General features: G+C 41.7%; 1 protein-coding gene across 4 annotated transcripts in view; it reads right to left on the bottom strand.

The window, feature by feature from the left end:
- Positions 1-1337: 1337 nt before the first annotated feature.
- Positions 1338-23764, bottom strand: part of LOC125467089 (uncharacterized) — an 84929-nt gene continuing 62502 nt past the window's right edge. For all 4 annotated transcript variants that reach the window (XM_048562508.2, XM_048562507.2, XM_048562505.2 and 1 more), the window contains 5 exons: positions 23281-23422; positions 20889-20980; positions 19328-19444; positions 7107-7226; positions 1338-2260 (listed from right to left, as the gene is read on the bottom strand). In XM_048562508.2, the coding sequence (XP_048418465.2) occupies positions 2162-2260; positions 7107-7226; positions 19328-19444; positions 20889-20980; positions 23281-23422 (570 nt within the window). In that variant the 3' untranslated portion in view covers positions 1338-2161. The remainder of the gene's footprint in view (positions 2261-7106; positions 7227-19327; positions 19445-20888; positions 20981-23280; positions 23423-23764) is intronic.

Here is a 23764-nt window from a genome sequence, read left to right on the forward strand (position 1 = left end):
TTGTACAATATTAAACTGCAGATAAAACTAAGTCCACAATTACTGATTTACAGAATGTCAAGGAAAATAGGAGCAGAGGACATTAAATAATGGAAAGTACATTTCAAAGAGGTTTTGGCGAGAGAGATAATGGGAACTGCAGATGCTGGAGAATCTGAGATAACAAAGTGTGGAGCTGGATGAACACAGCAGGCTAGGCCCAAAACGTCAGGTCAGGTTTTGGGGAGAACCTGTTTATTCAAAGATTTGCAATAATCTGCCAGGCAGGGTGTAAAGAGTAATAATGATTTTCAAAAGACAGCTTCAGTTTAAAAGGGGAAAATCATGGTCATAGAAGGCTGAGCTTCAAAGACCCAAATAGATCTTTCTTGTCTCTGCTTTCCTCATGTTCTGAAATCTTCACCCAATATTTAAACGTATTTACTTATAGCCAGTGAGGCTGACCATTACTCGCTTGTATCTAGAGATAGAAATAGGTGCTGCTTTATGTCCCTCCCAAGCACTGCTAAATAATTACCGAGTGTGTCTCGATTCCTAGGCGTGTGTATTTTCAGTGACTATCCAATTTCGCTGCAGAAAGGTTGAAGCACTCACGGAGATCACAATGGAATCAAAAGACTTTCAGGGTGACAGACCAACATCACTGTGCCCTCAGTAAACAAAAACTGCTCACAGTTTTAAGGGAATTTTTTAAAAATTCATTTGCAGATGAGGGCATTACTGGATGGGCCAGCATTTATTGCCCATCCCTAATTGCCCAGACGGCAGTTGAGAGTCAACCAAATTTCTGTGGGTCTGAAATCATATGTAGGCCAGACCAGGTAAGGATGGCAGATTTCCATCCCTAATGGGCATTAGTGAACCAGATGAGCTCCTTCCTGACTAACAATTGATAATGGGTGCCTGGTCACAATTAGATTCTTAATTTCAGATTTTTATTGAATTCAAATTCCACTATCTGCTGCACTAGGAATCAAACCTGGGTCCTCAGAACATTGCCTGGGTCTCTAGATTAATACTGTAGCGATAATACCACTGGGCCATCGCTTCCCCTATAACGTTTGAAGAAGCTAATGATAAACGACAAAAATAAGAAAAGACATTTGGAAAACCTTTCAAATCACTGTCCAATTCCAATCACCGTCTGATTTTGCAACATTGCAATGAATTTAAATTTTGGCAAGAGATCAATACCAGGGCCAGAAGGAGTAAACTTTGATCTTGTCAGCTGAGTATATTTTCACATCAACATGTTACAGAAATGTTACTACGCACCTCTGGAGTAGGCAGTACTTACTTAACCACCTAGCTCGAAGTTAGGAACATTAGACATGTACTTGATTTTATATCCTTTAATATACTTTTGTCAACACCGTCAGTTTATGGCACACTATATACATCTCAATTGTTACACTCAGTCAGTTATACCACACCATTATACACATACCATAGTCATTTGTCTCCATCTGTTACTGGATACAATTACACATCCCATAATTATCAGTCTCCATCAACTGTAAAGAATCTATTGTAAATTTGCTGGGTCCTGGCCCTGTGCTCTATCTTAGATTTAGTTGTGAATTTTACATTAAAGTTTATTAATTTGTCAATTTCATGAAAACAATCTTGCCAGCACAGTCAACATTAACTCTGTTAAATAGGTATGGGATGTGGAGCTGAGTGAGAAAAGTGAGCAGGGTAACCCCCACCGTTATACTTTCTCTCAATCTCAAGGGAAAAGCAACTCAAATCAGGAAATCACAGCACCGCCCTGAATACCTCAAGGCATTTTGACCTAGAGCTACTTGAGTTTCATTTGAACTTCAACCCTTGACTGAGTTGGTTCAGGTGCTTTAACACAGGGAATGCTCCATCCCCAACAGCAGCTGCCGCCCAGTCTCTCCCGGGTGGGCTTCACGGCCACTTCAAAGAGCTAAGGAGTGGGGCCAGGGGGAAGGGTGGGAGGGAGAATGGGGCTAGAAGTCAAATAGGTCCTTTTCATCTTAGCCATTTGTGGAGAGAGTCCCTTGAAAGCACAATCACCATGGCAACAGGTCAGAAGCTTTTTTTGTGTGTGTTTCAGATCACAGCCGCTCACATTTGAGAACTGTCTCCGGCCAATCCGGTCTGCCTGGGATACACTCCGGTTCCAAACCCCCCTTTACATCACCGCGCAGATTCTACTTTCTGGTTTTGTAGTGGCTTTGTTTCCTTGCTCATAGTCAGTTTGGGCACTGCCCTGGAATTGCTGAGACTGCACCTTCGAGAGACAGAGACAGAGATTAATAATGGGAGGTTCATTAGTGTCTAACACAAATAAAATGACTGCATGATGCCGGCATTTTGTATGCTAAAAGTTGGGGGTTGGGTGCGAGAGAGCCACAAAAATTTACACAATCCTTAACTCTAAGGTACAACAAAATGGTGTCTTAACAGAAAAATCAGGTACAGATTATTTGAGGTCAAATTTCTGCATGGCTTTTGATTCCCTGTTAGTGTCTGATATGTTATAAACACACCCCAACCAGTTCTCAGGGATGTGTTTTAAATAAAACAAGAAACAGACCCTGTAAGAGAGCAAAGCAACCAGCTTTGAGAGTGAGCACGGGCAGTCTTCTCACAGTGTGGAGGAAGTGTTTTAAAAAATATATTTGTTTTGTTTCGAATATATTATTTCAGCATTTCAAGAAATAAACTGTCACTTCTGAAGACAATTATAACCAACCAATTATACAATTTATATTATAACCATATTATTTGAAATGGTATACCCCAAAGTTCAAATATATTTAATGGCAACCCTTCAAGCTAACCAAATTCCTATATCACTTCTTCCTAATATGCTGCCAGTACACAAACATATTCCCCCAAAGTTAACCAGATGCCATCACTTACAATGGTTTGGGAGCAAACCCCCTATACCTGCTGGATTCAATCCTGACTTTATTGCATTCACATCGCGCTAAAATCTAACAGCATGGGGAGCGAACACCAAACTATAAGTGCAGTTGCAATCTCTCTCCCTCACTGACCCATACAGTTTCACTGTCCCTTGCTGAGCCCCACAGTCTCTTTCTCTCCTCCTCACTGACCCCTGCAGTCTCTTACTTGCTCAGCCGCACAGTCACTATCCCTCTCACTGACTCCAGTAATCTCTGTTTCCCTCCCTTGCTGACACCCACAGTCTCTATCTCACTCTCCCTCTCTCACTATCACCCACAATCCTTCTCTTCCAGCCTTCCTAACCATACCACCCCAGACATTCCCTCCCTTCCTAAACCCGTTAGTCTCTCTTTCACTGAATATACTCAACGTTAGGTTAGGCAGATTTTTGTGGACAAAAGAGTTGATTATGAGGACAGGCAGGAAATTGGAGATAAGACTGCAATCATGAAGTAACCAAATGATGCAACAGCTTCCTCCTGCTCCTGTTATGAACTTGTGTGAAGAGCCTTGGGGCACTGGCGTTATGTAAAGGCAAATTGTTGCTGCTAGCATGTAGAATTTGTAACATTGGTCATATGTCCCATCAGATCTAAGGTTTATGTACTGCAAATTATAAGGAAAGACTAGATAGGCTCAGACTTTTTTCACTGGAGTGTAGGAGGTTGAGGCGTGACCTTCTAGAAGTTAATAAAATCATGAGTGGTACAGATAGAGTTGACGGTTGGTGTCTTTTCCCTAGGATGGGGGATTGCAAGAGTAGGGAGAACATTTTTAAAGTGAGAGGACAGAGATCTTAAAAAAAGACATGAGGGGTAAATTTTTTACATTGAAGTTGGTTCACATGTGGAATGAACTTCCAGAGGAATTGGTGGTAGATGTGTTGGGCACAATTGCAACATTTAAAAGATATTTGGATAAGTACATGGATAGGAAAGGTTTGGAGAGATATGGGCCAGGAGCAGGCAGGTGAGACTAGTTTAGTTGGGATTATGTTCAACATGGACTATTGGACCAGAGGGTCTGTTTCACGCTTTGAGTCCAAGACTCTTTGAGCTTCCACTCACATTATTTTACCCCAGCCCATCAATATCTCCTACACTTTCCTATCTCAAGAATTTATTTACCTTCCCCTTAATTGTGCTAATGCTATTTGCTGCAACTGCTCCAAGTGATAATGGGTTTCATGTTCTCACCTCTTTTGAGAATAGATGTTTCACCTGAATTACCTTTGGATTTGTAATTGTTTTGAATATCCCCACATGTGGAAACATCTTTTCTACTTTTGCCAAAACAAAAACTCCTTGATAAGTTTAAGGGCCTCAGTGAGGTTATCTTGCAGTTTTTTCTCTTAAAAGAGAGAATTGGAGTTAAAAAAGAGAAAAGAGTGCCGACCTTGTATAACAATCATTTTCTGACCATCCAAACAATTATATTACAAACTCAGCTTCCCATATAGAAATGACACTTTTGATAACATACAATCATTGGACAAGAACAAAACTCTGAGTAGTTATACCACACCTACACAGTAAGTCCAGACTGCAATGCCATTTAATGATACTTAAAGGCTGAAAAATGTAAAATGGGTAGAGGATTCCAGCTGATTAAACAACGTTTATTCAACAATTCAGGGTCTTTTGCCTGAAACTTTTATTCCTGAGAACATTTTCATTCAAACCAGTTGCAGATGTGTTAAGCAGGAGATTATTTATGCGTTCACAGAGAAAAAAAGGCTTTAGGGCCATTGACCAGGGAGGCACCAAGATGATATCACTGGCAGTTAGCAGATGTGCTCCAATCTCAGTCAGTCCTAACTCCCTTCATCTCTAATCAATGCTATTTCAAAGTCTGCTGTCCTTATACAACCTGCTGTGGATGGAGAACAAAAACAAACGCATCATGAAAGGAAACCTTTTTTTGTTACATGATGTTGGACTTCTCTGCTTTTGTCTTGTCCTGGGGTGTGAAAATCAAAGGGAAGAGTGAACACAGCTTTTAGTTCGGACACAGGCCATTAAATGACAGCAGATGCTGGTACAAGCTTCTCTCAAACAGCAAAGGCGATCTAATCTGGTAAACTGCCTTACAAATAAATATTGAGACCAATTGTATAATTACTGAAATGGTAATGCCATTACATACTGATTAGATGTCGCTTTGAAAAGACTGATGCATAAAAAATGAAAACTAAGCCACAATCCATTCTGCAAATATTCACACTGCAGCAGATTTTCTCATCTTGCATTAGTCACTGATGCTGTGAGTTAAGGAATTCTAATTTAATTCATGCCCAATGTGCTTAGTATTTGCAATATGGCCAGCCGGCCCACAATACACTTTTCACAAAAGATCATTAGATGTCTTCAATACGCTATTTTATCAAAGGGGTCTCACCATATTCTTGGAGTGCCTGAGCAGAATTTCCAGACGCTTACCACCTGTATATGGATGGAGCAAGTGAAGAGAAGGCTAGCTGAAAAGGAAAATGCATCTGAAGTGGCTGTATTATGTTTGCCCTTTCCTTCTTACTGTTCCCAATGGTCCAAAGGCCAAAAAAGTGGAACAAACATAGAGAATACTGGGGAAACTCAGCAGATCTGCTATTATGTGTGGAGAGAGATAGAGAGTTAATGTTTCAAGTCTGCTGTGACTTCTTCAGAGCTGAAAGGTATTGAAACCAGACTCAAAACATTAACTTTGCTTCCCTCTCCACAGATACTGCCAGACCTGATGAGTTTCTCTAGCATTCTCTGTCTTGGTTTCAGATTTCTAACATTTGCAGTATGTTGCCTTTATTGGCTAAATAAGTAAGTTTGTTGTTCCCCAAATGTTGGCAAAAAGTTGATAGTGTCTGACAGTTGTCGGCCTGTGGCTGCTGGCCACTGTTTCATGTAGCAGGTCCTGCGCTGTGAACTTCAGCCATCAGAAAATAATGCAAATAATCTGGCCATCCCTAGTGGTGGCATGTCAGTGAATTGAGCTATAATGTAGACAAAGCTTCATGAACAGCAATCTCAGTTTATGTTACAATGATATTATTGTTGGTGTTGGATGGATTTTGGAAAGCTGACTAATTGGTCTAATATAATAAGTAGTAAGGGAATGGAACGCTTTGCCTGCTACGGTAGTAGATTCGCCAACTTTAGGTACATTGAACAAGCATACGGACGTACATGGAAAGTGTAGGTTAAATGGGCTTGAGATCGGTATGACAGGTCGGCACAACATCGAGGGCCGAAGGGCCTGTACCGTGCTGTAATGTTCTATGTTCTATGTAATAAAGTCACAATGCTTTCTTAAGGAAGCAGATGACTTTTTTAAATTACTCATGGAACGTGGGCATCACCAGCTGAGCCAGCATTTATTGTCCACCCCTTGTTGCCCTGGAAAAGGTCATGGTGAAGCTGTCTTCTTGAACTGCTGCAGTCCATGTGCTGTAGGTTGACCCACAATGCCTTAAGTGAGGGAGCGACAGTGAAGAATTAGTGATACATTTCCAAGTCAGGATGGTGGGCAGCTTGCAGGGGCTGTTGTTCCCAAGTATCTATTGCCCTTCTCCTTCTAAATGGAAGTGGTCGTGAGTTTGGAAGGTGCTGTCGAAGGGTCTTTGAATTCCTGCACTACATCTTGTAGATAATACATTCTGCTGCTACTTAGCATTGGTGGTGGAGGGAATGGATATTTGTGAATATGGTGGCAGTCAAGTAGCTGCTTTGTTCCAGACAGTGTCAAACATTTTGACTGTTGTTGGAGCTGCACCCAACCAGGCAAGTGGTGAGTATTCTGTCACACTCCTAACTTGTGCCTTGTACATGACGGACAGGTTTTGGGAAAGTAGGAACTGAGCTATTTGTTGTAGGATTCCCTGCCTCTGACCTGCTTTTATAGACTCTGTGTTTATATGGTTACTCTGACTCAGTTTGTAGTCAATGGTAACCCTCAGAATATTGACAATTGGGAATTCACTAATGGTATGTCGCTGGATGTCAAAGGGTGATGGTCATTGCTTGCCATTACTGTGGTGCAAATATTTCCTGGCCTTTTACAGCCAAGCTTGGATATTGTCAAAGTCTTGCTGCATTTGGACATGGGCTGCTTCAGTATTCAATATATTCCCCCCTCCCTTCCGAGTCCGGATAACCTTAGATAAGAATTGTCACCTTCAGCAGCTGTTGTTGTAGCTGCTGCATTACATCAGAGTTCTGTTTAAGGAGTTGTTTCTGCTCTTTCAGTTCCTTGTACAGCTTGTCTATCTCTGTCTGAAGTCTGGCTTCTCGCTCCTATGAGAAAGAACTCAATTAATGAAGAGTAAATTCTGACTGTACAATGCATTGTCGATTCAGGAAACAAATCTCTCAAAAATAAATGTTATATCTGTAAAGACAGCCACTGGGATCTGCTAGTTAATTAGAATTGATTAAAGTGTAAGACAATATATTGTCTCTAAACTAAATGTAAAAGTTGATACATCTTCACTCCTTTCAATCTTATCTTCACTTTCTCCTAACCTCATTGGGGTGCAGAGATAACAAGGTGTGGAGCTGGATGAACACAGCAGACCAAGCAGCATCAGAGGAGCAGGAAGGCTGACGTTTCGGGCCTCGACCCTTCTTCAGAAGTATTTGGATGGGTTGCCAATACCTTCCTGATATCTCTCTTAAGCAACCAGGTCTTATGCTCAAGCCCATGTAGTCAACCAGCTAGCTTAACTGGGGAGACAGTTTACACAAGCAATTACCAGTGAGTCACTGGAAGATGCAATCCAAGCACAGCAATGTCAGCTGTTGTGTGCCAAACTACTTCCCTGAACCTTGAAAAGAAATTACTTTGATAAGCTCATTTAGTTTGCACGAAGGCTCAAATTTGGAAGTTTTCTCATCTGTCAAGCTCCATACTATACTGGGCAATTAGGTGGGTCTGATAGCTGACATCTTAAAGGGTGGAATGGATAAGTTGATACTGATATGGTTAATTACAGAAATAATTATATGTGGTTTTTAAGGCTGTTTCTCCCTTTGGGCTGGTACCACAGGGGTGCCAGTTGTGGAACTGAACTTGATATTCACAGTGAGGTCATCACAAGTACAGTGATGACAATACACTGGGCATTGCAGCGCAATGTCAGCTGTAAGCTCAACACACCTTGCTGAGTTCTGAAGCAAGAGTGAGTTGAACTCCTCACAAACAACAAGGCAAGGAGGGTTAACTGTGCACTGTCTAGATTAGGATCTATGAAACTGACGATGAGAGGACGGCAATGGGCAAAGGTTCTTTCGCGCTCCAAAATCGTAACGGTTCAGACTGCTTGCTTTGTGTTGCTGCATTCTCCAGTAGGGAATAAAAGCAAGACATTGAAAGAGTCCCTTTCATTGTTGCTATATTATTCAAGGCTTTGTCTGGAGCTTTCTTTTCCCTAACTCCTGTGTCTTTTTTTCCCTCTGCTCCTTTCTGTAATAGAATACCAGGCAGCTGTAAATGGGAGCTGTCGGTGGAATTGTTCTCTCCATTTCTCTGGATCATTTTAACTCCTTTTGGTCTTTCTTCAGCAGTGCTCAAGAGTGTCATCAGAATACAACCAATCAGTAATGATAGCTGTGTTCATTGACCCTTATCTAGAGCTCAGTGACCCTCACATCAGGCTCTGAATCAAAGCCTTCTGCAACCCCCTGTGACTCCTCCATCTCTTCTCACTAATGATCTCACTTGTGCAAAAGGTTTTGTTTTCCATTCCTAAAAGCATTTATTTTAAACTCTACTCTGCTTGCTATCATTAATTTGCAATGTTTTCACTAATTATTAATACACATTTAGATTTGACCGTAAATATTTATGTGATGTTAATTTGGTGAGAAAATTTTAATCTCCAATTTTCTTCCAGGTTTCTTGGTGTCTGTTAAGATCTCATTAGCTGGCAGCTGGAGCCTCCTGGCGTGGTAACATGATTTCAGCTTCACTGTGCTGTAAAATGTGGAGTATGACTGCAGTCAAACTGGTGTGAGGTTCTGATTTAGTGAGTGAAAGCATATCTGCGAGGCACAGCTCCACATAATTGCATCCAGCACAAATCCATCTCTTTAAACTTTCATTTTTGCTGGATTGCTTTTAATGTCTTTTATCTGTAGGGGTTATGGAGGGTGCAGAGCGTGCAGGGGAAAATTTCTTCGGTGCCCATAAACAATGGGTTTACGATTTCATTACACACGGCTCACAGAAGGAATCTCCCTCAAGTGCCAGTAAAGAGCTGATAGGACGGTCAGTGCTTAGGGACAGACTGAACCAAACTCTCTGCATGTACCTAATTTGAGCACAGCATGAGTTAGCCAATATAATCTGATGCAGCCACCATTCCCAACTTGTAGTGCTGTCAAATCTGATTTCTATCCTCAAATCCAAATCAAAGGGTACTTTTAAAGAGGGTGATACCATGGGACAGCTAATGTTGCAGTGGTACAGCTTAGGGTTGTGGCTGTGATTTCCCAGATGGTGTATGTGTGAAGCTGCCTGTGCTAACATGGAGAGTCACTGAGCAGAGGCCCCAGGTGTTTCCCATTAAGAGGAAAAGTAAATCATTTTTAGTTCAAAAACCAGTTACATGGTGGCATTGGTAAGGCCAGCAGCAAAGACTCACATTCCACTATTCTAAATGGGTATTAATACAGAGGAATGTGGTCACGACACACTCAGCTTGTATGTCTAAGCTTTTCCAATGAGGAATTTCGCTGTGTTGTCTCTTCAAGGTGCCAGCCCCAGGTTTGTTGGTTGTATTGTGTCTAGGTCAGAAGGCTAAGGGTTAAGTGCTGCTTGAGGGCTTGAGGGCACAATTTCAAAAGCCATTTATGAGAGGTACTGAGAGATTATTACACTGTTGGAATTTGGATGCACTGTTAGAGATTGGCCTTTTTTTTCCAGGTGAATATAAAAGTTTTAATGGTACTTTTGAAATACAGCAGGAGAGCTGGACTAGGGTCCTGGCCAATACTTACACTTCAACCACATTAATTAGTCAGTTATTTTATAGCTGTTCTTTGTGATCTTGTTCTGTGCCAATTGGTCACCATGTTTCCCTTTGCATGAACAGTACAGACAGCCCTTTGTGAAACATGTGAACATTTTATATAAATAGCCTGGATAAGGGACTTGATGTTATGGTTGCTAAATTTGCTGGTGAGATATAAATAGTTGGGAAAATAAGTTGTGAAGCGGAGCTCAAGAAGCTACAAAGGGATTGTTTGGGTTAAGTCAATGGAAAAAGATCTGGCAAATAGTAAATAATGTGGGAAAATGTGAAATGTTACACCTTGGCAGGAAGAATGAAACAAAAGCATATTATCTAGATAGTGTGAGATTTCATAGATTTGAGATGCAGAGGGATCTAGTTTTCCTCATGTTTGAATTACTGAAGGTTAGAATGAAGGTACAGCAAGTAATCAGGAAAGCTAATTGAATGTTATTGTTCATTATGAGGGGAATTGAATACTAAAATAGGAAGGTTATGATTCAGTTATAGAGGGCATTGGTGAGACCACATCTATATGCAAGACTGGGTTCCTTATTTGAGGAAGGATATGAATGTGTTGTAAATAGTTTGAAGACATTTTATCAGACTAGTACCCTGGAATGGAACGGTTTAATGAGGAGGAGTTGGACGGGTTAGGTTTCTATCTGCTGAAGTTTAGAATAGTTAAGAGGTGACCTGATTGATTGAAATATCTAGCGCAGGGTATCAAATACTCACATTCATTTCCTTCACGCGCCAATGCACAGTAGAAGCAGTACGTACCATATACAAGCTAGACCGTAAGATATATGGGCAGAATTAGGCTATTTGGCCCATCAAGTCTGCTCCATGGCTTATATGTTTCTCAACCCCATTCTCCTGATTTCTCCTTGTACCCCTTTATCCCGTTACCAAGCAAGAGCCTATGTACCACGGTCTTAAATACACTCATTACTTGTCTTCCACAGCCTTCTGCAGCAATGAATTTCACAGATTCACCATCCCATGGCAGAAGAAATTCCTCCTCATCTCAGTTCTAAAAGGTTGTCCCTTCATTGAGGCTATTCTCTTGGGTCCTAGTCTCTTCTACTGGTGGAAACATGTCTAGTTTATCCAGGTCTCTTAGTACTCTGTAAGTTTCAATCAGATATCCCCCTCATCCTGCTAAAGCCCATTGGGGTACAGACTCAGAGTCTTTAACCACTCCTCTCAACCAAGCCTTTCATCCCTGGGATCATTTTTGTGAACTTCCTCTGGACCCCCTCCAATGTCAGCACATCCTTCCTTAGATATGGGGCCCAAAATGGCTCACAACACTCCAGATATTATCTGAACAGAGCCTTATACAGCGTCAGCAGTACATCCCTGTTCTTGTACTCTAGCCTTCTTGAAATGAATGCCAACATTGTATTTGCCTTCCTAACTGCCAACCTGCACGTTAATTTTAAGAGACTCCTGAACTCCTGAACTTCCAAGTCCATTTGTACTTCAAATTACTGAAAACTTTCCCCATTTAAAAAAGTCTATTCTTTTCCTCCTCCAAAGTGCATAACCTCACACTTTCCCATGTTGTACTCCATCTGTCACTTCATTGCCCACTTTCCTAGCCTGTTCAAGTTCTTCCTCAGCCTCCCCGCTTCCTTAACAATGACCAGTCCCTCCACCCTATCTTTGTGTGATCAGCAAACTTAGCAATAATGCACTCAGTTTGTTCATCCAGATCGTTAATGTATAATGAGAATAGCTGCAGTTCCAATACTGAACCTTGCAAAACTCCATGAGTCACCAGCTGCAATTCTGAAAAAGACCCCTTTATCCCCAACTCTCTGCATTCTGCCAGTCAACCAATCCTTTATCCATGCCAGTACCTTGTCCCTAACACCATGGGCAGCCTCCTGCATGGCACCTAATTAAAGGCACTGCAAAAATTCACCTTAGTCAACACCTCCCAAACCCATGATCGCTACCATCTAGAAACACAAAGGCAGCAGATACATGGGAACATGACACCTACAAGTTCTCCTCCAAGCCACTCACCATCCTGACTTGGAACTATATCATTGTTCCTTCCCTGTCACTGAATATTAAGATTCTATTACGATTCCGTCATAATTATGTTTTGGATGTACCTACACCAACTGTAGTTGTTTAAATAGGCAGCTCAGTACCACCCTCAAGGCCAACTAGGGATGGGCATCAAAGGCCGGCCAGCCAGTGAAACTCTCATCCCATGAATGAATGGGCAGTGAAATGAAAGATCCTAAGAAGGTTTGACAGGGTAGATGTGGGAAGGATATTGCCTTTGGTGGAAGAATCCAGAATTAAATCTAGCCCATATTGTGAATCTGATTTCAATGACAAGAGTGGGGATGCAATCATAGTAACAGTGACGGTAAAAATATTTTGTTAAAACTGTCACCAAAATTAATACAAGGCTTTCTCTGCAACGCTGAATACTGGGCTAGCTCTCCTTCCCATATTGTCTTGTCCACATGCCCATGTATCCTCTCGTACATTTGAATCAAACAACAATCCAGAAGCATGTACATATGCTACACATACTAGACATCTGCTTTCTGTTTTTTTTACTTTCTCTATTATGGATCTTTAATTCACTGTCATTATTTCAAGGTCACTACCTGGTGTTTCGTTAAAATATTATGTTTGTACTATCAGTTCAGAAGAGTTTTAGGCAAACTAGATGCTCAATCACTTAAGCAAAAATATCAATTTGCATTAATTATTCCCAGAAGATGTCATCACCTGGCCATGGCTGTTCTTAGTTCTATCTAAGCTCCTCATTCTTGTCATTGTAAAGGTTCCATATCCAGGGGAAGTTTCACCTGATAATGCGCACTTGCAAACATAACAAAGGCATGGTTGATATATTTATCCAATTCTATTGTCTATCATTCCATGGAATTAAGCTCTTGGATTCCGTTATTAAATTAGGAGACAGAAGAATGTGTTAACTGATTTCAGCTCTGCAAGGCAGGCTATTGTCTTTAAGTAACGAGTTACTTTTATTTTGAATTATCACATAAGCACACTGCATGGTGCTGTACCTTATTCAGCGTATCTCCACAAATAACTACCCAGAATAACAATCAATTTTGTTGGTTCTTCACCAGAGAGGATTTATATTTTTAAATAAATTGCAAATGTCTAGAGTTCCGCTGCCCTACAACCCCCAAATTTCTCTATTGACAGAGAGTGAGAATAATTTGGAATAGATTGGAAGACTGGGCTGACAGGATAGCTGGGAGCATTAAACAGCAACCACTAGCCTGAAGAGATCTACACTCTCTAAAATATTTATAGTGAATTGAAATAGCACTTGGTCCTGTGTGCTGAGTATTCGAGGTTCTACAGATGAACCCCAGCAACAGTGCAATAGCTAAATTCATTATTTCCTGCAGCTGATGCAGAGAGACTAGATACTGTGTGGACCTTTCCAGCTCCCCTTCTGGGAACATGAATATTTCACAAGCCTGCTTCTAACACGTGCACCTCGCACAGTCTTGAGAGCTGTAAGACAGTTTTAAATTTCCAAATCATTTGAGCTCATTACAGGGGACTCCAGTATTTGCAGCTTTAGGTTCAACTGGTGCCTTGCCCTGGTTATCTGCACTCCCTATCTTCATAGTTTAGCCTAAATATTTGCCTGAGTCAGTATGTTGTGGGTTGATGACAAATACTCTCACCCGTACACACACAGTCCTGGCCTTTATCTCATGTGCAGGTCTAAGAGAATGCTGTATTGCCAGAGGTGTCAGACTTTGGATGGATTATTAGAAAAAAGTCGAATCGTGCTGGTATGGAATCCATGTCCTATTTAAAGAAGAGAGAGTTCTTGTGGTGTGCTGGCCAGTACTTTTCCCATAACTAATTATAGCAAAAACAAATCAACTTGATTATTCATTCTATTTTTGCTTGTGGAATCCTGCTGTATATAAAATGTTTGTCTACAAAGACAAATATGACTACACATTGTGATAAAATCTGTGGTTCATTAGCATATGGGTGAGCAGCGTGGGAAGGTTGGCGATGCTGGAAGTTTGGACGATGCAGCAGAGTAAGCCCATGGAGACTGGAATGTAGATGGAGCGGGCTCATAGTTGGAGTAGGCTGTGGCAGCCAAAATACAGCAGGGTCAGGGGTCTCAGGAAGACTTGAGCACATAGCTGAGTTGAGGACGTAGCACAGTGGATAACAAAGTCTGAGTGCTAGGTGCGTGGTCATCACCTGAACTCCAAATATCTGCCAGAAGGACAAACACCTCTTCCCACGTGACACCAACTGGGCAAGAATGTAACCTATGTGATTCAGTTTGTGAGGGAATTGGTGATGACACAATTGAAAAAGGCAAGCCCAAAGACTGGATCCAGAATTAAGTGGTAAGAAAAATAACCAAGAGACAGAATGGTCACACTGAGCACTATAGTCATTATTGATGGTCAAATTCTGGTGGATCCAGACTCAAGACCAACATGAACAGAGTTGAGAAGATTCTAAAGTGTCCCCTTTTCATTGAACATTGTGCATAGGAACTCTAGACTGATCATGCTAACATCAGTGGTGGCCAAATTATTGGAGGAGAATCTGAGGGACAGGATTTACGTGTATTTGGAAGGGTAAGGACCAATTAGGATTAGTCAACATGGCTTTGTGGATGGGAAATTGTATCTCACTAACTTGATTGAGTTTCATGAAGATGTAAAGACGAAGGCAGAGTGGTGGATATTGTCTATATGGACTTCAGTCAGGTATTCAGCAAAGTTCCTCATGGTAGACTGTCTAGCAAAGTTAGATCACATGGAAGAGATGGAGAACTAGCCATTTGGATACAGAGATAATGGGAACTGCAGATGCTGGAGAATCCATGCTAACAAAGTGTGGGCTGGATGAACACAGCAGGCCAAGCAGCATCTCAGGAGCACAAAAGCTGATGTTTCAGGCCTAGACCCTTAATCAGAAAAGGGGGATGGGAAGAGGATTCTGAAATAAATCAGGAGAGAGGGGGAGGCGGACTGTAGTTGGATAGAAGAGAAGATAGGTGGAGAGGAGAGTATGGGTGGGGAGGGGATAGGTCAGTCCGGGGAGGACGGACAGGTCAAGAGGGCGGGATGAGATTAGTAGGTAGGAAATGGAGGTGCGGCTGGAGGTGGGAGGAGGGGATAGGTGAGAGGAAGAATACGTTAGGCAGGCGGGGACGAGCTGGGCTGGTTTTAGGATGTCGGCTGTGGGCAGGGTTGCATCGACGGTGGGTGGAGTGTCGCTGGTGTCTGCATCGACGGTGGGCGGAGTGTCGCTGGTGTCTGCATCGACGGTGGGCGGAGTCCCAAAACCAGCCCAGCTCGTCCCCGCCTCCCTAACCTGTTCTTCCTCTCACCTATCCCCTCCTCCCCCCTCCAGTCACACCTCCATTTCCCACCTACTTACCTCATCCCGCCCCCTTGACTTGTCCATCCTCCCTGGACTGACCTATCCCTTCCCTGCCTCCCCACCCATACTCTCCTCTCCACCTATCTTCACCTCTATCCATCTTCAGTCCGCCTCCCCCCTCTCCCTATTTATTTCAGAATCCTCTCCCCATCCCCCTTTTCTGATGAAGGGTCTAGGGCCGAAACGTCAGCTTTTGTGCTCCTAAGATGCTGCTTGGCCTGCTGTGTTCATCCAGGCCCACACTTCATTTGGATACAGAATTGGCTTGGAGGTAGGAAACAGAGGGTGGTGGTGGAGAATTGCTTATCGCACTACTGGCTTGTGACCAGCAGTGTGCCACAAGGATCGAAGCTGGATCTGTGCTTTTTCATTGATCATAGAATCCCTACACTGTGGAAACAGGCCTTTCAGCCGAACTAGTCCACCCTGACTCTCAAAGCATCCCACCCAGACCCATCCCCCTATACCCCACCTAACCTACACAGCCCTGAACACTATGAGCAATTTAGCATGGCATTTAGCATGGCCAGTCCACTCTAACCTATACATTTTTGGACTGTGGGAGGAAACTAGAGCACCCGGAGGAAACCTACGTAGACATGAGGAGAATGTGCAAACTCCACACAGTTAGTTGCCCGAGGGTGGAATCAAACATGGGTCCCTGGTGCTGTGAGGCTGCAGTGCACTGAGACACTGTGCCGCCCTTTTGTCACTTATATAAATGATTTGTATGTGAATACAAGAGGTATGGTAAATAAATTTGCAGATGACAGCAAACTTGGTGGTGTAGTGGACAGTGCAGAAGGTTACCTCAGAGTACAATGGGACCTTGATCAGATGTGCCGAGGAGACAATGGACCAAGGACTGGCAGATGGAGTTTAGTCTAGATAAATGAGAGTCCTACATTTTGGTAGGGCAAATCAGGGCAGGACTTATACACTTAATGGTAAGGTCCTGGGGAGTGTCGCTGAATGAAGAGACCATTGAGTGCAGATTATTAGTTCCTTGAAAGTGGAGTGGCAGACTGATGGAATAGAAAGCATTTGGTATGGAGCTTGCCTTTGTTGGTCAGGGCATTGACCGTTGGAGTTGCGAGGTCATATTGCAGCTATACAGGACGTTGGTTAGGCCACTTTTGGAATTTTGCATTCAATTTTGGTCCCCCTGCTTTAGGGAGGATGTTGTGAAACTTGAAAGGATTCAGAAAAGTTTTACAAGGATGTTGCCTGGGTTGAAGGGTTTGAGTTATAGGGAGAGGCTGAATAGGTTGGGGATATCTTCCCTGGAGCATTGGAGGCTGAGGGGTGACCATATAGAAGCTTATAGAATCATGAGGCACATGGATAGGGTGAATAGTCAAGATCTTTTCCCCAGGGTTGGGGAATCCAAAACTGTAGGGCATAGGTTTAAGATGAGATGGGAGATATTTAAAAGGGACCTAAGGGGCAATATTTTCACACAGAGGGTGGTGTATGTATGGAATGAGGTGCCAGAGGAAGTGGTGGAGCCTAGTACAATTGTAATATTTAAAAGGCATATGGATGGGTATATGAATAGGAAGGATTTAGAGGGATATGGGCCAAATGCTGGCAAATGGGACTAGGTCAGATTGAGATGTTTTGTCAGCATGGAAGAATTGGACCGAAGGGTCTGTTTCTATTCTGTATATGCCAATGACCCTATGTGGTGCACAGATTGATTGGGAGAGCCACTGTCAGATGAGATTTAGTGCTTAAGGAAAAAAGCTAATCTTCCTTAAGTAGGATTTCAGTCTCTTAAGAACCTAGTGACTGACATTGGTACCATTTATGCTGAGTAGGCTGCCAGATAAATCTATCTTTTTTGTGTCTGCTTTTTAATATGCCATTCAATTAGATTGAACATGATTTGCCTGTTAATTGATATTTATGTTGATTTAGTTAATGTAAAACTTATAAAAACAAATCTTGTCCATTGGTTATTTCATATGGGGAATTCAGCAAATCTGGTTGTTTTGTCTTGCTGATTTCAAGGCAATCATAATAGTAGCAAAATCATCTATTGAATGCCAAGTGCCTTGGAATATTGTGGGAGATGCAATATGTTTGCAGTTGCTGCAGTTTTTCTAATGCACTTTCGCTGATAAATTCATGTCCAAATGTGATATTGAGCCATACAAAATGCAAGGCCCAGTCTGAATTGAATGAGGTGGTTTTCACTTTGTCAGTGGTTTGTATACAAACGTTCTTCTCAGCATCCTTGGGCTCCTTTTATCTACTAGTGAAAAGCATGCACCTCAAAGAAGAACAGAATTCTTAAGATATGACCAGACTCTCAACAGAATGAGTCACTAGGTGCCTGTCAGCTACAGAAGAACCACAGTTCAGTGTTAGTCAATACCTATGACTAGAACAAAAATTGGTTTTTCTTCACTGGTGGTGGTCAAAGTAAACTGGAGAAGAGAGTTGAAGGGCAGTGGTACAGGTTGGCTTCCTTGTATTAAAAGCTCCCAATTGACTCCCTACAGCAACGTTCTAAAGAATAATCTCTAGTACAATTCTGTCATATCTCATGTCATGACAGCTGATCCTAATCATAAAATATTTAAGTGCATTTGAAATTTTGACAACACACATTTTTTTCTTTACTAAATGGACCTAAACATCGAGAATTGCTGATGTTGCAAATTCACGGAATGAAATTCACCGATTGCTGAAAATCTCTGCGTGTACCCATGGAACATCACACTTGTAGAGTGTCAAGGAAACTTCAAACATAGAATTAAAGAGGAAGTGATGCAAGGCATAACCTGATTATCGCTTTCAGCAGGAATGCCATCTCCAGTGGATTATTATCCTAGCCTGGAATGAGGTCAAAATACACATTTGCCTTTCACCCTTTCTGAAGTACATAAGAACAGCGGTTAAAAATAATCCCTGCAGCCCTGGAATCAGTGTGTTACTGAGCTGAGCTTGAAAGTCCCAGTTTGAGGACAGCTATTGGACATCCCTGCTCTGCAGTTAAAGAAAGCCTCTCTCTCGCTCTGAGTGTTGGAAGCTGGTGAAATCACCATTGAAATGAAAGGAGGACAAAAGCTTGACAACTAACTTGCACAGCCAAGAATCACAAAACCCAACCGTTTCACTATACCAACGCCATCCAACTTAACTGTCACAACATTCTACCACCCACTCCTCACGGAAGCCAAAGTCTGACTCATGTATCTTTTCAGGTCATAACCTTTCACTACATGTACATTTCCTATCTGTGTGTATGTTGGTGTCACATTTTATTACATTTTCTCATATTTAGTAGCTGAACCCCGCCCCCCCTTACTTTGATTCAAGAAAGCCTAGTTAATTTGCTTCCTTTTAAAACATAAATATCCGTTGATTGGAAAAAAAATTATCCACAAGGGAAGGGGATACATTTAAATTAACCATGTTGCAACCAACTGAGAGAGAGGTTGAATTAAGAAAGGGAGCCAGTTAATCCCTCCTGACCTGCAAGCTAACTATTTTGAGGACATCTTGCCTGGAACTGTAAAACGTGGAGAAATTTTGTCCAGGGATGGATTGTAACTCTCCCTAGAATCTTTTGTTTTATTCATTCACAGAATGAGAGTGATGCTGGATAGGCCAGCATTTACTGCCCATCCCCAGAGGGCAGCAACCACGTTGCTGTGGGTCTGGAGTCACATAGGTCAGACAATGGAAAGATGGCAGCATTCATTCCTAAAGGACACTAGTGAACCAGATGGGTTTTTCTGACAATTGACAGTGGATTCCCTGTCGTCATTCGACTCTTAATTCCTGGTATTTATTGAATTCAAAGTCCAATATCTGCCAGGGTGGAGTTTGAACCCAGATCCCCAGAACTGCAGTCCCAGTCTGCACACGGTCCCAATGTTGGTGGCATCAAACTTTGAACCTGTGACAGAAAATTGATACCATTCATACCAGTGCAAGTCGCTGCTGTTCCTCCAGGAGGTGCAGACTATTATGATTTGCCTCTTGTGGCTCTCTTCTGCCTTCAATCCGCTTATTTCCCTTCACCTCTCTGGCCAACTCAGCAACCTATTAAGGAGAGAGAACAGGGATTATTGCTCAACTGACTATTCTAAACGTTATATTTAAATCCCAAATCGTTTTGTGACTTACTGTCAGAATTTCAATTCATATTATCCCTGCACCACTCCGTATGAGAGATAATTGCGATACTATTTACAGTCGTGTCAGCAGCAATGATGAGAGACAAGACTTTGAACGTGCCTGAGTTTAATAAAGCAATGTTCATTTTCCAACCTTTGCCTGGAAGATCTGTACAGTACAACAATCAGAGGATTTCTCACATGTAAGGGAATGTGCGCCAGCTCCTCTGAGTGCCAGTGGATTAAAAACATGTTGGCTGGTACCAGAATAAAATGACACCCAAAGGTGTCCAGTAAAGCTGACACCTTTAACTGGATTTGACTGCTTTTTACTTCAGACCCAGATCAGGTTACGTTCTGAAATATTCGAGAGGTGTTCAGTCATAATTGCTAAGGAAAAGGAATTACATCCCATCACCACATTCTCAGTAGAACCAGGGCAGAACACTAACAGAAAGGTTTGAAAGATCTACATTTATATAGCACCTTTTATAAAATGTTTATAACACAGACATTATACGGAAAATATACTGGCCATTTCATGCACATCAATCCACCACAAAGTGGCATTATCCCATGTCAATAGTGTTGTTTGAGAGATAAATATTACTCAGGACATGAAGAAAATTCTTCTGTTCTTTGAATCATGCCATAGGATCTTTCACATCTTTCTGTAAGAGCAAACAGAGCCTGGGTGTGTTGCTCAAGCTAAAGATGATACGACAAACACTGCAGCACTCTCTCGCCATTATGTTGAAAGAGGCTTTTCTCACATTCCGAGAAGTAACAAGAGCATTCATTTGCATTTGCTGACAGTGGTTCAGCCGCCTGGGTAGGGAAGCAGCAGTTGAGGTATTTCTCCTCTACCCTCAGTAAAGGTGCCAACAAGGCGAGGTATCAGTGATGCCATGGTCACTATTGCTGTCAGAAATGTTGCTGCATTGTAAAGGGGCCATGAGCTCTGTTTGGATCCCACGGCATGAGGACCTGGTAAACATTGATTCCATTGCATCGAGCACTCACTAATGAACCATTCATGCAGTGCAGGTTCTGATCTCAGGCTGGATCAAATGAGGGCAATCACTGGGTTTGCAGCTGTCAGGATAATTATGTTTCGAACAGATAGCACGGTGCTATTCACATGACTGTCATAGGCCTTTTAAAAATAACATCCCTTTAACAAAGGCGATTGAAATACACTTTGCTGAATTAATATTCTATTAAGACTTCACATATGCAAATTTCATTCAATTAAATTACAATTAAAGTGTAATTTGGTGGAGGACATTACGAGAAGAGCTCATTTTCTTTGACCTGAAGCTAATTAAATTGAACTGGTATCAACATGATGAGGCTGGAAATGACCAAACCTTGTTCTTTGAAAGAGGTGACGTGGGCAGAGCAGGATGGTGATAGTACTTGGAGCTTGTCACAGCAGATATTTCTGCATTCATCCAGGTAGCTAGGTAAAAAGAAAATATTGTCAGAGAGGAGAAGGTTAAGGAGGGAGGGGGAATTTAATTGAAAAGATCAAAACTATGAGGGTTTTGATATTGCAGGTAGGGAAAAACTGTTCTCACTGCTTGGTGAGCTCGACTTAAAATAATTGGCCTTAAAACCAGAGGAGAGATGAGAAAATATTTTGTCTTGCACTGAGTTTTTAATCTGGAGTATGCTGCCTGAAAAGGTAGTTGAAGCAGATTCAACAATAACAAATTGAAAAGCATAGGACAGATATTGGAAACAAATGAGATTTGCAGGGCTATAGAGAAACAGGAAGCGAATTAATCTAATTGGATAACTCTTTCAAAAGGCAAGTACAGGCACAATGGATTGAATGGCTTCTATCTATTCTACATGATTCAGCAACAGCTTTCACACATCATTGGGGTCATAATTGACCAGAAATTGAACTGGAGCAGCCACATAGATACAATAGCTACAAGTGCACGTTTGAGACTGGGAACTCTGAAATGAAAAACTTACTTCCTGATTCCCCTAAGAAGGCTCACCATCTGCAAGGCACATGTCAGGAGTGTGGTGGAATACTGTCCACTTGCTGGGTTGAGTGCAGTTTCTACGTCACTTAAGAAGGTTGGCACTATCCAGGACAAGGCTGTTCACTTAATTGGCATCACATCCACCATCTTCAATATTCACTTCCTCCACTATCAATGCACAGTGACAGAAGTGCATACTACTTACAGCAACTCAACAAGACTTCTTCTACAGTATGTTTCAAACTCAAGACCTCTACCACCCAAATGGGCAAGGGCAACAAATGAATTGCAACTCTGCCACTTGGTAGGTCCCTCATCAAGTCACACACTATGCTGATGTGGAACCATATCACTGTTCCTTCATAGTCACTGGATCATAATTCTGGAATCCCTCTCTAACAGCAGAGCTTGGCTCAATACCACCTTCTCAAAGATGATGTGAGAATAATAAATACTGGCCTAGCCAGTATTGCCAAACATGCCATGAAATAATAACTACAGGTAAATAACTGCAGCCAAAATCCAAAGATGATGGAATGGTGATGGTGGTGGTAGTGGAGGGATGAACAAAACAGCAGGAAATGGAGATGGCTTTGCAGCCAATTCCTCACAGTTTCTTTGTTGCTGAAGAGGGTTATTTGGAATTGATACCTGGCTAACAAATGGAAAACCGAGGGAAAGGTGCCTCTACTTTAGAAACTAAACTGGAATCCAGTTTCCACATTCCAGTTTTCTATATACTCATTGCAAGGAGATTAGGACTATCAGATCAGCCATGATCTCATTGAATGGTGGAGCAGACTTCTGGCAGCATCAGTACCAGGGTGAGCCACCCCTAATGCTAAATGTGATTTCACAACAAGCAGGCCCTGGAGTCGGCTGACAACTTTCGCAGGGTATGGTATTTAATGGAAAGACAGCCCCGAGTTACAAATTGAAATTGCGAAGGAATGGCATGTTAAATAGAAATCTCTGAATTAATTAGCACATAAAAGTAATTTGGATTTTTCATTGAACTTTGGGATTTATTGCTGTTATATATTGACTGAGGAATCCCCAAGGAAATTGTGCAAGTGAGTAGGAATACTATTTGCTTTAGTACTAACTTATATAGATCGCAGGTTCTAGGTCTGGTTCTGTTTGATGCCAAGTAATCTGACTCAAATAAAGCACTTCAACTGCTTTCAGTACTCTTGGGTTATAGTTGAAATGATCTTAAAAACCAGAACTCAGCCTAAAGGTCACTAATTATTCTCTCTGCATATTTATTTACAGCTCATTAATCATATCTGTTCCAGCTAAAACCATGTGATCCCTGTTGATCATTTTCTCCTTACCAAAAAGTGGTGCCATTACAGAGAATGAGGAATTCAGTTTTCAAAAGCACCTTACACTGACCAAATTAAACTCTTTTTTCATGGTCAAGGTCATAAAAACACACACAAACAACTGAAGAAACTCAAACTTCACTGATGAGCAATAAATGATACTGATATGAACCTGTTGTCCTTAAGCAGTTCATAAAGCATCATCACTGTCTATAACAATCATGTTATGCCTTATGAAGCCATCAAAGATAAGCCCTTTGAGATTGACAGCAACAAATCAACATGGCTTAAATTAAAAATCTTGTCTATAATGGTATGTTTGATTAAATGCAGTTACAGATCTCTGATGGCTAAGATTTTCATATCTCAATGTTCAAGCCCCTACTTCAATCTTTGCCTCTTCGGTGGAACAATAATGTCCATCATCATCATACCTCGACACTTGGTGTGTCCTCTGCCCAGACGTAGTCTATTAGGTGATCTCTGATTTCCAGTTCCTGGAGTTCTCAGCATTCCTGATTTCCAAGGAGATTCAGAATCAGTCCTCCCACAAACTGTGACTGGATTGGTGGAGCTCTGTGTATAAATAGGAAGACAACATTGTGATCGCCAGTAAAGTTGAATAATGCTGTGTTAACTAGTAATGTTGACCCATCCCTTCTGTGTCAAACACAGTAAAATTCTGTGTTTGTTGTTCATCCTCAAGTAATCTAAGGAGTTATATTTGATGTTTTTTGCTGTACAATTCCATCTGATTTAGTAATTGTTAAGTTCTAAGACTTTCTACTAATGTTGAAACTTGGGCAATTAAAGGCAAGATTAATCTTTCTAAGATGATGGTGAAGCTTGTCATGCTGAGCGTAGGATATAAAAGGGCTTAAGGGAACAGAACAGAGTTTGGAAAGAGCTTTGTGAATG

Source organism: Stegostoma tigrinum, chromosome 33 (assembly GCF_030684315.1).
Source record: "Stegostoma tigrinum isolate sSteTig4 chromosome 33, sSteTig4.hap1, whole genome shotgun sequence".
In the NCBI taxonomy this organism is placed as follows: domain Eukaryota; kingdom Metazoa; phylum Chordata; class Chondrichthyes; order Orectolobiformes; family Stegostomatidae; genus Stegostoma; species Stegostoma tigrinum.